The sequence below is a fragment of the Scatophagus argus genome, chromosome 5 (assembly GCF_020382885.2).
Source record: "Scatophagus argus isolate fScaArg1 chromosome 5, fScaArg1.pri, whole genome shotgun sequence".
In the NCBI taxonomy this organism is placed as follows: Eukaryota; Metazoa; Chordata; class Actinopteri; family Scatophagidae; genus Scatophagus; species Scatophagus argus.
In genome coordinates this window covers 12571598-12584186 of record NC_058497.1, presented here as the reverse complement: position 1 = coordinate 12584186, position 12589 = coordinate 12571598, and the positions used below count along the sequence as shown (strand labels likewise).

Here is a 12589-nt window from a genome sequence, read left to right as displayed (position 1 = left end):
AGGGTCAATGCAAATCGATTACCATAGTCTACGGTAGTCTATTCACAGAAATGATGCAGATGAAGGAAGATAGCGTAAATGGTTGGCTCTTAGCTCACAGTGTTAGCTCTTTGATGTTTTTCGTTTGTGTTTGCCCTTGATTGAGTCTGTGGCTTATGTGTTGACAGAAATGACCTATGGCGGCATGTCTTTGCATATATTATTACTGTGTTGTTACCTGGATTAACGCACACTATTTGCATTGGAATTAGTGTATGAATGTCTGCAAAAGCCTGTCGGTATGTATCTTTGTGATTAACATAATCGAGCAGGAAAGTGTGTTATTTGGTCAGCAGCATTGTGGCGGTTACACGGTACTGCAGCGTAGTTGGAAGTTCACGTTCAATAATTCAAATTCAGTGGTTCTTGCCTCATACATACCGCTAGGCAGAAGTACAAATTTTGCTTCACAGGAAGGCAGCGCCATCCAGCGGTGATAGGTTGTATTGCAGCATAGCGCCTATTTGCATTTATGTTGTTCCCTACATATCGATAGATATTAATGTTATTAATTCAGTATCGCATCCTGTGGCAATGGTCACTGCATTTAATTTAATGGTTTTCAGATATTGTTTAAATAATTAAATAAATAAAGCGACTTCACTGCCTTCAGACCTGCATTTTAACTGAGGGAAAAATCAGAACTGTTAATTATTCTACTCCCTGGTATTTGTAAATCCTCAGTAATATCTATCTACAACTAAACCATGCTACTACTATACGAGACATTATACACGAATGCAGCACAGAGTTTTAGCCATAGCCTACAACTGGTAAGACGAACTAATTAAACTACAGTTCCCAGCTGTCATTGCACCTTCCACTTCTACAAACAAAGAGCCGCGTTGCGTCTACGATTCGATGGGTTTTATAAACGAGACAAGCGCCTGAAAACAAACAAGCACACTTTCAAAAAAGACCAAGTGATTGCGGCAAGTGTAACAGCAAAAAAGAAAAAAAAAAAAAAGTCCGCCGAGCCCTCGCGCGATTTCACTACACTTCCGGAAGTCAGAATGGCATGAAAGAGAGAACTGTCCGAGGTGCTGACACGGTGAGTACTGCTTGTCCTGCGTGAGAATACCTACCTGTATATTTAACATGTATTCATATTACTTATATGTGTTTGACATACGATACACTGCGATACACAAGTGTGTAATACATTGATTCTGTATGAACGTAATAATTATGTGAAGATACTGAATGTGCTAGACACAAACCAAGCTCTTTCCTGAACCTTTAATCTGCAATATTATACTGATACTGAAGTGAAGCAGATTGTTATTCACGCATTCCCCTTTCCCTGTGCTCATTTCTTATGCTTCTCTCTCTCTCTTACACTCACACACACAAACATTCACATAATGTATGAGGACAAGTTGTTCATATTCAGTACCTCCTCTGAAAACACATTATGAACTTTAATTTTTTTCCTTGATATTGTCAGATTTTGTAAAGATGGATGAATCTCAAGAATTGTCCTCCTGTATCGCCAACGCCCACAACCCCAGCAGCAGCAACAGCAGCCCTCCCAGCATTCAACCTGGCAATGATCCACAATGCAATGGGGTCCCAGAGTGCAGGACCCTGCTGCGGATGTCTGAGTCACACGGACTCCAGCTGCTGAGCGTGCTCAGATCATTTAGGGAGCGGGGCTTAATGTTTGACTTCACCATTAAGGTCCAGGGACACAGTTTTTCCTGTCATCGCTGTGTCCTTGCTGCATGCAGTGATTTCTTCAGGTATCTATCTATCTATCTATCTGTCCATCAGCCTGCTCAGTTTTAGGGTGGGTCATAGCACTGAGACGGTTCACTGAGAAAGTTCTCAATGATATTCTTTTAGCAGCTGACAAAACATCTGTTTTATCTGTCTCATTTTCATTCTGTTTTTTGTTGTGTTAGTGTCTGGCTATCAATGTAATTAATATGTTAATCTCACATGTAACTGCTTTTCTTTTAGGGCCATGTTTGAGGTGGATATGCGAGAGCGTGGTGATGGTTCAGTGACTCTAGATAACCAGTGCCCTGTGGCAGTGGGTTCTTTCCTGGACTTTGCCTATTCAGGAGAGACTCTCATCACTGATGGCAATGTAGACGTGCTGTTTCAGCTTGCCTCTTTTCTGCAGGTAGAGATTCTACCAATCATAGATCGACACCCCCCCCCCCCCCCCCCCCGTTAGCACTGGACAACTTCGAACTTTATTTCCAATATTTTTCTGGTCACTTTTGTGTCCTCAGGTCTCAGTCCTGTCCCGAGCATGCAGCGACTTCCTGATAGGAACCATGGATCTTGGCAACTGTCTGTCCCTCTTCTCCCTCGCTGAGGCTTACGGTTCTGCCTCCCTTCTACGAAGTGCCACTGAGTTTGTGATCCAGAACTTCTCTGATCTTTCCAAAACACAGGACTTTCTGGATATGCAGGTGCTGCTTAAGAGTGGATAAGAAAGTTTATTTTTATTTGTTTATTTATTTTTTATCAGAGAAACTGAAGCTACAATCCTGATTGTAGATGATTTGTTAATAAATGCGTACATTCCTTGAAAAAGCTTGCACCTTGACTATATGTGTGCATTCTGTCTGCCTGAGCAATGACTTTTAATGACATGACAGCTCCAAATCATATTCCATTGGCAATAAACTGAAACTTATTTATAACAGTGTCCTCATAAATACCCTGAAATCCTAGGGGTGTATTTTTATTTCCAAAGAGTTCTGCTTTGTAAAATAGTAATGACAGTGTAAAAAGTGATTCTGGTACTATTTCTATTGTTTCCTATAGGTGAATGTGTTGGAAACATGCCTACGGTCAGATGCTTTAAATGTGCCCAGTGAGGAGGATGTAGTGATGTCACTTCTCAAATGGATCCGCCATGAGCTCTCTGGAAGACAAAAACTGTTGCCCAGCTTGTTATCTCTAACCAGACTCCACCATCTAACTGAACTCAAGGTAGAAATGCTCCGCATGATTTGGATTTTGGACTTGGAATTCAATTTCTTGTGATTTTTTTGTGATCGTCTCACCCTCCCCTTCTTTTTCAGACTCTGCGTAAATCAGACACTCTCCTGTGCGACAGTGAGTCCTGTCTCGCTCTGCTCTCAGAGGCTCAGAGTCGACAGGATCAGTACAGTGGCCTGCTCACTGATGCCAGGTCAGCCACCACCCAGAGCTACATCTACATCCACAAGACGGAGGAGAACGGAGAGATCCGCCACACCTTCTGCTACTGCTTGGAAACAGACCAATGGAAGGAGCTGGAAACAGCCCAGGGGGAGGGGACAGCAACGATACCAGACCCACCAGGATGCTACCTTACCAGCTACGCTGAGAAGGTAGATTTTGTATAAACTTGTGACTCCTTATTACAAATTATAGCCTCAGTGTGGACACATATTGTGAGCAGTTCGACTAAAGAGCAAGCTTTTCTTCCCAGACAGTTTTGGTTTCAAAGTTTTTTAGCAACCGCAAGATGTAAAAGAATCCATTATTTAACAAGAGAAAAAAGAAAAGTCAGAAAAGTCTTTTTTTCTGTCTTGTCTATTTAATTATCTTTGCTGGGATTTATCATAAAGGAACGTACATGTCAGGTCCTCGACCTTATTTACAGTGTTTTGCAATTAATCATATACGTAATAGCACATGTACTATATACATTTTTGTCATGTTCTCCACGTTCATCAAAGTTCACCATTTTCTCATCCTTCCACCGAAGATGTTTGTGACAGGCGGCTGTAAGGGGAACTGTTGCCGGGCAATACGTCTCCATGTGGCCGAGCCTTTCCATGATGCCACTGACGAGGTTTGGTGCTTCTGTCCTGTGACCCTGTCCTGTACGCCTGCACCGGCAATGCTGAAGCCCAGGACCATGCACACGGCTGTAACCTGCCTGGACCGAGTGTATGTCATTGGAGGGCGAACCAAGGGATCCAGAGGGGGAGCACCCAGTCTGCTGGAGGTAAGAACATGTCGGTTACATATGAGTGAGACCGCATTGTCAGGTGAGATGTTCTTTTATTACTAACTTAGGAATTGGAGTGTAGATTTTCCCTGTGCAGTACAAATTCAGGTCTTTGCTTTCCCATACTGTAGGTGGAGTACTACAACCCTCTGACCTGCACCTGGTCCTCAGTCAGCTCGCTGCCAACTGCCATCTTCTACCCTGAGGCCAGTGCTTGTGGCAGTGTCATCTATACTCTGGGATCAGAGGTGGAGCTCACAGATTCCTTTAACCCCTCACTGGACTGCTTCTTCAGCTATAACGCCCAGAAGGACCAGTGGAACCGCCTGGTGGCAGAGTTTGGTCAGTTCTTCCATGCTACACTGGTCAAGGCTGTGTCAATTAATAACACACTGCACCTCTGTGACCTGTCCACTTATAAGGTGAGTCAACAATGCAATGCAGTGTGAAAGCAGTAAAAAAAGGCTTATATTGTTTTAATTTTCTGAGCATGAATGTATATATATTTAAACACAGTTTAAAATGTCCTTTTTTTCCCCTATCCAGGTCTACAGTTTTTGTCCAGAGACGTGTGTGTGGAAGGGTGCAGGGTCATTTGAGTGTGCTGGGTTCAATGCTGGAGCAGTGGGTATGAGAGACAAAATCTACATCCTGGGTGGAGACTATTCACCTGACGAAATTACTGATGAAGTTCAGGTAGTTTTTTTAATCCAGAAGCTGTCATGGTCTTCTAAGCCTTAAAGGGACACAAACAAAAACATATTTTTCTACTTACCTGCAGTGCTATTTATCTATTTATGTTGTTTTGCCGTGAATTTTGGAGATATCAGCTGAAGAGATGTCTGCCTTTTCTCAAATACAATGGCACCTCAAATTGCCAAAAAATACATTAAAAACTGTTAAGAATGCATTAAGGTCACTTTATCCCTTTTCAGAAACCATGACCCGGTTATTCAAGATAATCAACAGAACTCACTGCAAGCAGCAGCGATATATAGAGAATTTCTTCTTTAAAATGATGTATGTCAATATTAATCCACTCCACCATGGAGACTGATTATTTTTTGTCAATGTCCCCGAGAGGCTTGAAATGTTAACAATATATCAGTTCATCTGTACTGTAAAAGAATGTAAGATGGGTAAAGAAGCTTGTATATAACATGTCAGTTTAATCAAGCTATTAATTAACCAGCAAATACCAACAACAATACAGTATGGGGTTAAATAAATAAATACGTGGGTGAAGGGATGGGAAAGGGAGAAAGGATATGATAGTCAGGTGATCAGAGTTATGGCTGAGATGTGGCCCTGCTCTCAAACCCAAGTTAACAAGTTAATTCCCAGGGTTGTGCTCATTTATTCTGTGTTGTGTTTTCTTGTGGCCTGTGCAGGTGTACCACAGTGGGAGGAGTCGGTGGGAGGAAGTGGCTCCCATGCCCAGAGCGCTCACTGAGTTCCACTGCCAGCTTATCAGCTTCAACAGATACAGAGACCCATGGGGTGACGCGGCATGACGCACAGCTGACCCACACACGCTGATGAACGCACGCATGAGTGGATATACATGTGTGTACAGGTACCCATGAGTCTCTTCGGTGCATGACGGACAGCTGACAGACCAACACCTCGCAAGAGAATGACAATCTTCAACTAACTACACATCTCTCACAGATCATCGTCACACTGAGCCAAACGATTTATTTATTTTTTTATTTAAAGATTTAATCCTTGACTTTGTATGTGTTATGCGCCTACTGTCTTAGGATCTTTCATGTGTCAATCAAAGTGTGGTGCCTCCCATGGAGGAAGGCTATTGAGAAGAAGACTATTTAAGAAATCCTATTTTAGTAAATGAATATTTATTTCTGCTTAGTATGTTTTAAAAGAAGAATTCACCCAATGAAAAGCTTACATTATCTGTAAATTTATCAGCTCTCCCACAGCTAGACTACACAAAAGAAGACTTTGTTATGAGTTAAGTCATACAGCCTGAACAGACCAAATTTTTCTGTTAAGATTATGAGAAACATCTCACAAGTCCCTGTACTATGTCTTTTTGCCATATAAAAATATATTAAATAAATAGACAGTTTAGAAAATACTGTAATATTTTCAGATAATGGTCTTAGATGTAGGCCTGTCATATGATGTCACTAGGTATCTTTCTAAAATTAATGACAAGACTGTGTACATTATTTGGGTGGATTTTCTTTTAAAACTACTTGCCTTGATTCTGCCTCAGACTGTCATGTATCTATGCATGCCCTCTTTCTCCTCTCTATGTGCATCAATTCTACATGTGACCAATAGATAGATCACCTGAGCACCTTCAGTCACTGCTTGTTCGAAGGAAATGTGCAGCTTTACCTGTACCTGTCCATCATAAAGAAACATGCTGCAGCTTCAAGGTATACAGTAACTTAAAGTTTCAGAAACCAGGAGAGAAAAATATGGGCTTCATGGTGTAAATTGCGTATGAATGCACAATAGGTTTGTGTGAAACAGAAATAGAATACAAAATAGAATCAAAGACTGTTTAATGGCAAGAAGTGAACATAAACATAATGCTTCATTATCTGTGCTGATGTCTCTTTTTAGCATCTGCATTTGGCACATTCATCACAACAGAACAATAGACACAACATGGTTTCACATGCATCAAAGATCACACGAGTGACACAGTGACATGGGCTACAGCGTACTCTACTGATTGCAGTGTTTACTAGCCCCGTATTATTTTCCAGGGTGGGAGAGAAGAGCCTCAAACCCCTGTTCATTTATTTTTATTCACCCTCCCATCGCTACTGTGAGTTCCCCTTTGGCTCTTGCCAGAAATTCAAGGCCACATTCAAAAAACATCTCAGAATACAAATACAGATGCCAGACTCATTTGTCATCGACAATCTGCTCATCTGACTGTGGCAATCACACGGTTTTTGAGCTCACTGGAATACTAGAGCTCTGGACCAGACCAGTGACCACAGACTAAAAGAATTAAAAGATGTAAAAACTGTGTCTGAACAAGAATCAATCAGCAGCAAAGTCATACAGTAACCATGCTGGCTTCCCTCCACACATATTCTCTCCATCTCCTTCGCCTCTCGCTCATCTTCCGTCTCGTTGCTCCACGTTTCAGTCCTGGTAAGTTTTCACCAGCAGCCACATTAGCAGCACAGTGACTAAGACGATCATGAAGTTGAGGAACAGCTCCTTTGCCGAGCGCTCCATGATGGTATCTCAGATGGGATGGTCAGCGGGGCAGGACTGGAGTACCAAAAAGCAGAGGGTGCTTCCGCCGAGGAGACAGGAGGAAAGATGCGGATGTGTTGGATGTTTTTAAAGAGGTGTGGCTCTTTTTTTTGGGACTAGTGTCCTTGACCTGAGAGGTGTAGAATGAAAGATATGAGTTCCCAAGGTATGACCAAAGCAAATAAGATGGAATACATGGATACAGTGTGTTCACAGTGGCAATGCTGTGAATGTGTGTGCATGCATACTGCCTCTGTTATCATAGATTAGAGGGATACGTCACTGCTCAGGGGGTGATTACATCTGTTCACAGTTGCCATCACTCAGCTGGGAGGGTGGCCACAATATCCTCTCATATACACATAGGACATGATGCACACACCCTCAAAGCATACATGACAGTCAGAGGTAGGAGAAGCACTCAGATCTTGTACTTAAGTGAAAGTAACAATACCTCAGTGTTAAAAACTCGGAATAAGAACCCTAAAACTCTGAAGTTAAAGTACAAAAGTATTAGGGTCAAAATATTCTTGAAATACACTTAAATAAAGTACAAGTACCTCAAAATTGTTCCTATGTATAGTACTTGTCTAAATGTGTTTAGTTAGGCTCCAACACTGACGATAATACACATGACTGGGTTAGAAAGAACTGCAGGAAAAACATGATGATAGATTAAAACATAATATTTTTGCCCTTTTGCATTATTTTAGATTCTTTAAGCACATTTTTTAAATTTCTTAGTTATCAAGTGCAGATGTCTTGAAACCTTTTGATTGAATTAGTAGGCTACATTACTCCCCAAACAGTTGAGAATAATAATATAAAATCAGGCGTCGTCAGTGAGCTGTTACCTTTCCTCTTTTGGTGGTGATCTCACTATAAACAGGAAGAGGAGAAAGCAGACGTTCTTATGTGTTCCAGTAGCCGGGCGTTTCTTTTTCTCGATCTCTGATGGTGTGGCCTCTTACTGGAAGCTTCTCTGTTGTGGCACTTTGTTTCTGTAGCATCTGTTAGCAGCCGATCTTCTTGCTGTTGTCCAGCCTTGTGTGGTTGCCAGGGGCAGGGCCCACTCCTAAAGTAGCCATCCTCAGTGGACCGCCCATGGTTCACATACACACTGACTGATGTCACACACCAACTTAACAACCAATAGTGTGTGTGATTTTCCACAATCTTGTCCGCTGGAGTGTTTCCTATCTGTATCCATACAGAGTCTCTCTCTCTCACACACACCAGAGGAGGGACTCAAGGTTATTTATAAAACATTATTGCAGATACTAGATGGATTACAGTTTTTCCAAACACAATACTCATATCTTTTGATGGATATAGGAAACTGTAACAGTATCAGTCGGTATCTGGGTAGAAACTATGCACAAGAGGAAAGAGGAATAACAGAGGAGCCTCTCTAAAAGGCAACATGTGAGGCATGTGGTTTAAATCCAACCGATGCCACAGTTCATCGTGCTGTCAGGAAAAGTTACGCCTTCCCATAGTTATTTGGATACTTTCAAAAGTATCATGACATATGCGGTGTTTCTGGCAGTGTACTTCATTTACTGTCAGTATTCTTCCTGGCTGCTGGATGAGAACTAACAGTCATGGATTCAATACAAAGATGTGTAGGTCATGTGGCAGTGTTGCATTTAGTGGCTGACATCCTTCCTCTATCACTTTCTCTTAACTGATGGATTAACAGACACAGGCAGTCAGGGCTAAATCCAGGAGATTCTGCTCCCCCCCAGTGAAATGAAGACAGGCTAATGTGCAAGGAAAAGTAGGTGTGGGAAAAGTAGGTTATGTGTTTTTTTTGTTGAGTTTTTTTTTTTTTTTTTTGTCTTTTACAACTCTTATGTTGAAAAATTTGAAACTTTTTATATATTTATATATTTTTATATTAAGTTGCAGTTAGCAGCTGGTTAGCTTAGCTTAGCATAAAGATGGGCAACGGGGGTTAACAGCTAACTTGGCTCACATTGTTGTTTAAAGTTTGACAATGACACTGTTCATAGCCAGGTATCATCCTGCAATCCATTACAAGTTGGCAGTGAGTATCCCTGACTTTAAAGACCATTCATTTACACTTTGTGTGTCATAAATCATTTCTTTTTTCTGAGTTTGGAGTCCAGTGGAATGCAGCAGTTGTCCTGCATATAACCCACCTGTAAAACTGCAACATCTCATTTTAATACTTTGGTTTTTTAAAGGCTACAGATTGTCAGTTGTCAGTTTTGATCAGCTATTCTTGAGAGGGCGAGTCTTATGTGACATGGGCCAGCCTGAGGGTGAAAGTAGGGGAAGAAGAGAGAAAAACAGTCCTCTTCTTTGAGACTATGGTGGACATTACCTGACAGCCCTCATCCCTGAAGTATTTTTGTTTTAGTTTGTGGGTGGTTGTTAACACAAGAAGAGGACCTGAGCAGAGCTAGCACAACTGTGCAGTCAAGAGGAATGGTAGCAGAAAGCTGGGCGAGCTCACCTGCTCTTCAGGTAAGGCCTGCATCATTTCCTTGTTGGGTATCAATCAGAGCATTTAAGTAGCCTCTTAGTAGCTTGTACAGTCATGGGACTCAGTGGAAATGAAGTCCACTAAACTTAAACTAATTTTACCAGCATCACTGTACATGTGCTATGATGGTATTGATTTAACAAATGAAATGTCAATCTGGTCGACCTGCTTTCTCTGCACCCTATTGTACTTTATGTAGCATATGTTAGTTTATTTAGTATGTTTAGTCTATTTTTTCTATTTTTTCCACTAACAGTTAGGCCTTGGTTGTTTGTTTGCTTACTTTTGACTAACCTACACTGCTATATTAGGCTACTGGTGCTTGAATTTCCCTCAGGATCAATAAAGTATCTATAGATTTATCTATGTATGTATTGTGTTAATAACCTGTAGAAGAGCAGGTAGGAGAATTTTACTGGATGTAGCTTCATATTTTGCCTTAAAGTCACCAAAGAGGTATCATCTAACTCAAACAAACATATTAACAAAACTATTCCTTTAAAAAAGATGCTAATTAGAAAGTGCTACTGTGTTCTCTTTTGTTGTTGTGTACTTGTTATGGTGGTGCTAAGAAAAGCATTGTGACGGGTCGCCACAGCGAACCTCTCAGTTCATCTAACACTTGACAGCTGCTTACAACGGTGTTATCTCTGAACTAATGTTAAACCCCCTTGACACACACACCTTCCCCTGTACTCACAGAGGGGTCACAGCAGGACAAAATGTGTATGAGCACAGCTCCCTTAAACCTTTCCATCACAGGATTCCAAGGTCATTCCCAGAGGATTTAACGGATTTAAACGGTTGCCATTTTATCACCCTGTGGCTCTGCCAGCATTGGACCACTGGGTATTTGACCCAGGGATTCCCATTGTCACGGAGATCCAGTGCTAGAGTGATTTAATAAAGCCGGGCGATGTGTGTAGGCTGACAGCTGTGTGTGTGTTTAAGATAGAAAAGTGCTGGCAGAGTTACCCTCTAAATCAGTGGTGAGACAGAGGGGTGTCAACAAGGCCTCAGAGACACATTCCACACGTTCTGGGACACTGTGAGTGTGTTTGTGTGTGTGTGTGTGTGTGTGTGCCTATATGTGCATGCAATAAGACTACTGTTTATTATCAAGTGAAAGCTAGTTTGGTGACAGTTTCATGGTTGCCAACTGTGAATGTTATGGCAAAATGAAAAAGCTGCGGACAATTCACATCATCGATAATCTCTCGACAAGCCTACAGTGCTGCTGTTACATCATAAACACAAGAGTGACACATTTAGTAATTCAAAGGTCGGGCAAGAAATTCGCAGTGACTTAAAATTTTAATTTTTTTAATCTCTATATCACAAATATGAAGCAAGACAATTAGTTTATCTAAAAAAGTTTGAAAAAATATATGTAGTTTAATCCACACACAAACCAAAGTGACAATGACAATCCAGATTTTGCTTCCAGTCTTTATGCTAAGCTAAACTGATTGTCTTGTCTCGCTGTATCTTCATATCTAGTCATATTAATTTAATATATGCAGAACAAGTCCATCAAATAATTATGTAGAAAGTCCTTCAAGGGTCAATAAAACCAGTTTTAATAATTAAATACTTACACTGTACTGTGCCTCTACACTAAATATCGAGCTAAATCCAAGAGACAATTAGCTTAGCTTTGAATTTTGACGCAAAAACCAAAGTGTAAATTTAACAAATATATTATTATTACATATCATATTATTTCTACTCAAATTTCAAAGATAAATAGATAATATATTCTTACATTTGATAACCAATAAAATATTGAAAAAATAAGTCAAACACAAGACATGATGCAGAGAATGTGCTCATCGGGAAAGCTGTGTCCTCACGCCCTAATTCCACAAAACACAAAAGATCCCCTTGTCAAGACTGCACATTAGTCTACAAATAGCTGGCACTGAAAAAATATTTAGCCCTCAGCTTTGCTCATCGTGTGTCTAATTCTTCTCCACTACAGCAGCAGTGATTGGAGGGGAGACAGGAATTCATCTCAGTTGACTGTCATCCTGACAGAAAGGTGATACGCACACCAAATGGATCACCAAACACAAAGCTCAGCCCTGTTCAGAATTTTGACCACTTGAAATATTTTGTTTGAATAACTTGGCTGCCTTTTAGTCAATGAATAGGCAGATTTTTATTTTGCTCTCTTCAGTGCCACAGTATATGCCTTTTTTGTTGATGTGTAATGCAAGTCTTTGGCCATACACATTTTTATACTATGAAAACATTTCAAATGCTCTGGTGGCATATCAGTAATATTTCCCTTTGAACTGCCCTGTAGAAACATTCATATTATTAGAGAACTGGTGCATATGCATGTGTTTCATCAAACCCCTTGCAGATTTCAGAAATACGCATGTGTATTATTTATTTCACATTCATTCCATCCTCTTTTTGCTTCATCATGTACTTGGAAAAAACCTCAGGGCAGTTTTGGCTGATATACGTCTGCACTTTTACCTGGCTGTTTCATCACCTCAGTTTTTTATGACTCATCTTTCTCCACAAACAGACTGACATCTGCTTACACAGAGTCCCTAGAGAGGGGGCAGAATCACTATTTTAAAATGCAGTCTCTGGTTTCTTTGTCCGTGCATCTCGGTCATGCAGTCTCTAGCTAATTAGAATACGCAGATGCCAGCAACAGGATTTTGGCCTTTGGCTACTGGCGCTGCGTATCAAAGGTTGATGGCATGCCTCAGGGTACACAAGTAGTTCCACTCTAGTTCTCACCTTAACGCTGCTTTTTCAGAGTTTGGTTGATGTGTAAGGTGAAGCTGCCCTTGAGCATCAACAAGGGAAAT

The 12589-nt window shown here is 40.9% G+C and overlaps 2 protein-coding genes across 2 annotated transcripts; one reads left to right on the top strand and one right to left on the bottom strand.

The window, feature by feature from the left end:
* The first annotated feature begins 188 nt into the window (after positions 1-188).
* On the top strand, positions 189-6384 carry kbtbd3 (kelch repeat and BTB (POZ) domain containing 3). The gene is made up of 10 exons (XM_046388826.1): positions 189-1090; positions 1487-1781; positions 2002-2167; positions 2280-2462; positions 2821-2988; positions 3081-3371; positions 3752-3994; positions 4129-4419; positions 4544-4693; positions 5389-6384. Exons 2-10 carry the CDS (start codon positions 1498-1500, stop codon positions 5509-5511), a joined length of 1899 nt encoding a protein of 632 aa, XP_046244782.1. The 5' UTR covers positions 189-1090; positions 1487-1497; the 3' UTR covers positions 5512-6384.
* Positions 6385-6517: 133 nt separating this feature from the next.
* Positions 6518-8357, bottom strand: LOC124059074 (sarcolipin). The gene is made up of 2 exons (XM_046388827.1): positions 8101-8357; positions 6518-7376 (listed from the first exon to the last, which is right to left on the bottom strand). Exon 2 carries the CDS (start codon positions 7223-7225, stop codon positions 7130-7132), a length of 96 nt encoding a protein of 31 aa, XP_046244783.1. The 5' UTR covers positions 7226-7376; positions 8101-8357; the 3' UTR covers positions 6518-7129.
* Positions 8358-12589: the final 4232 nt, after the last annotated feature.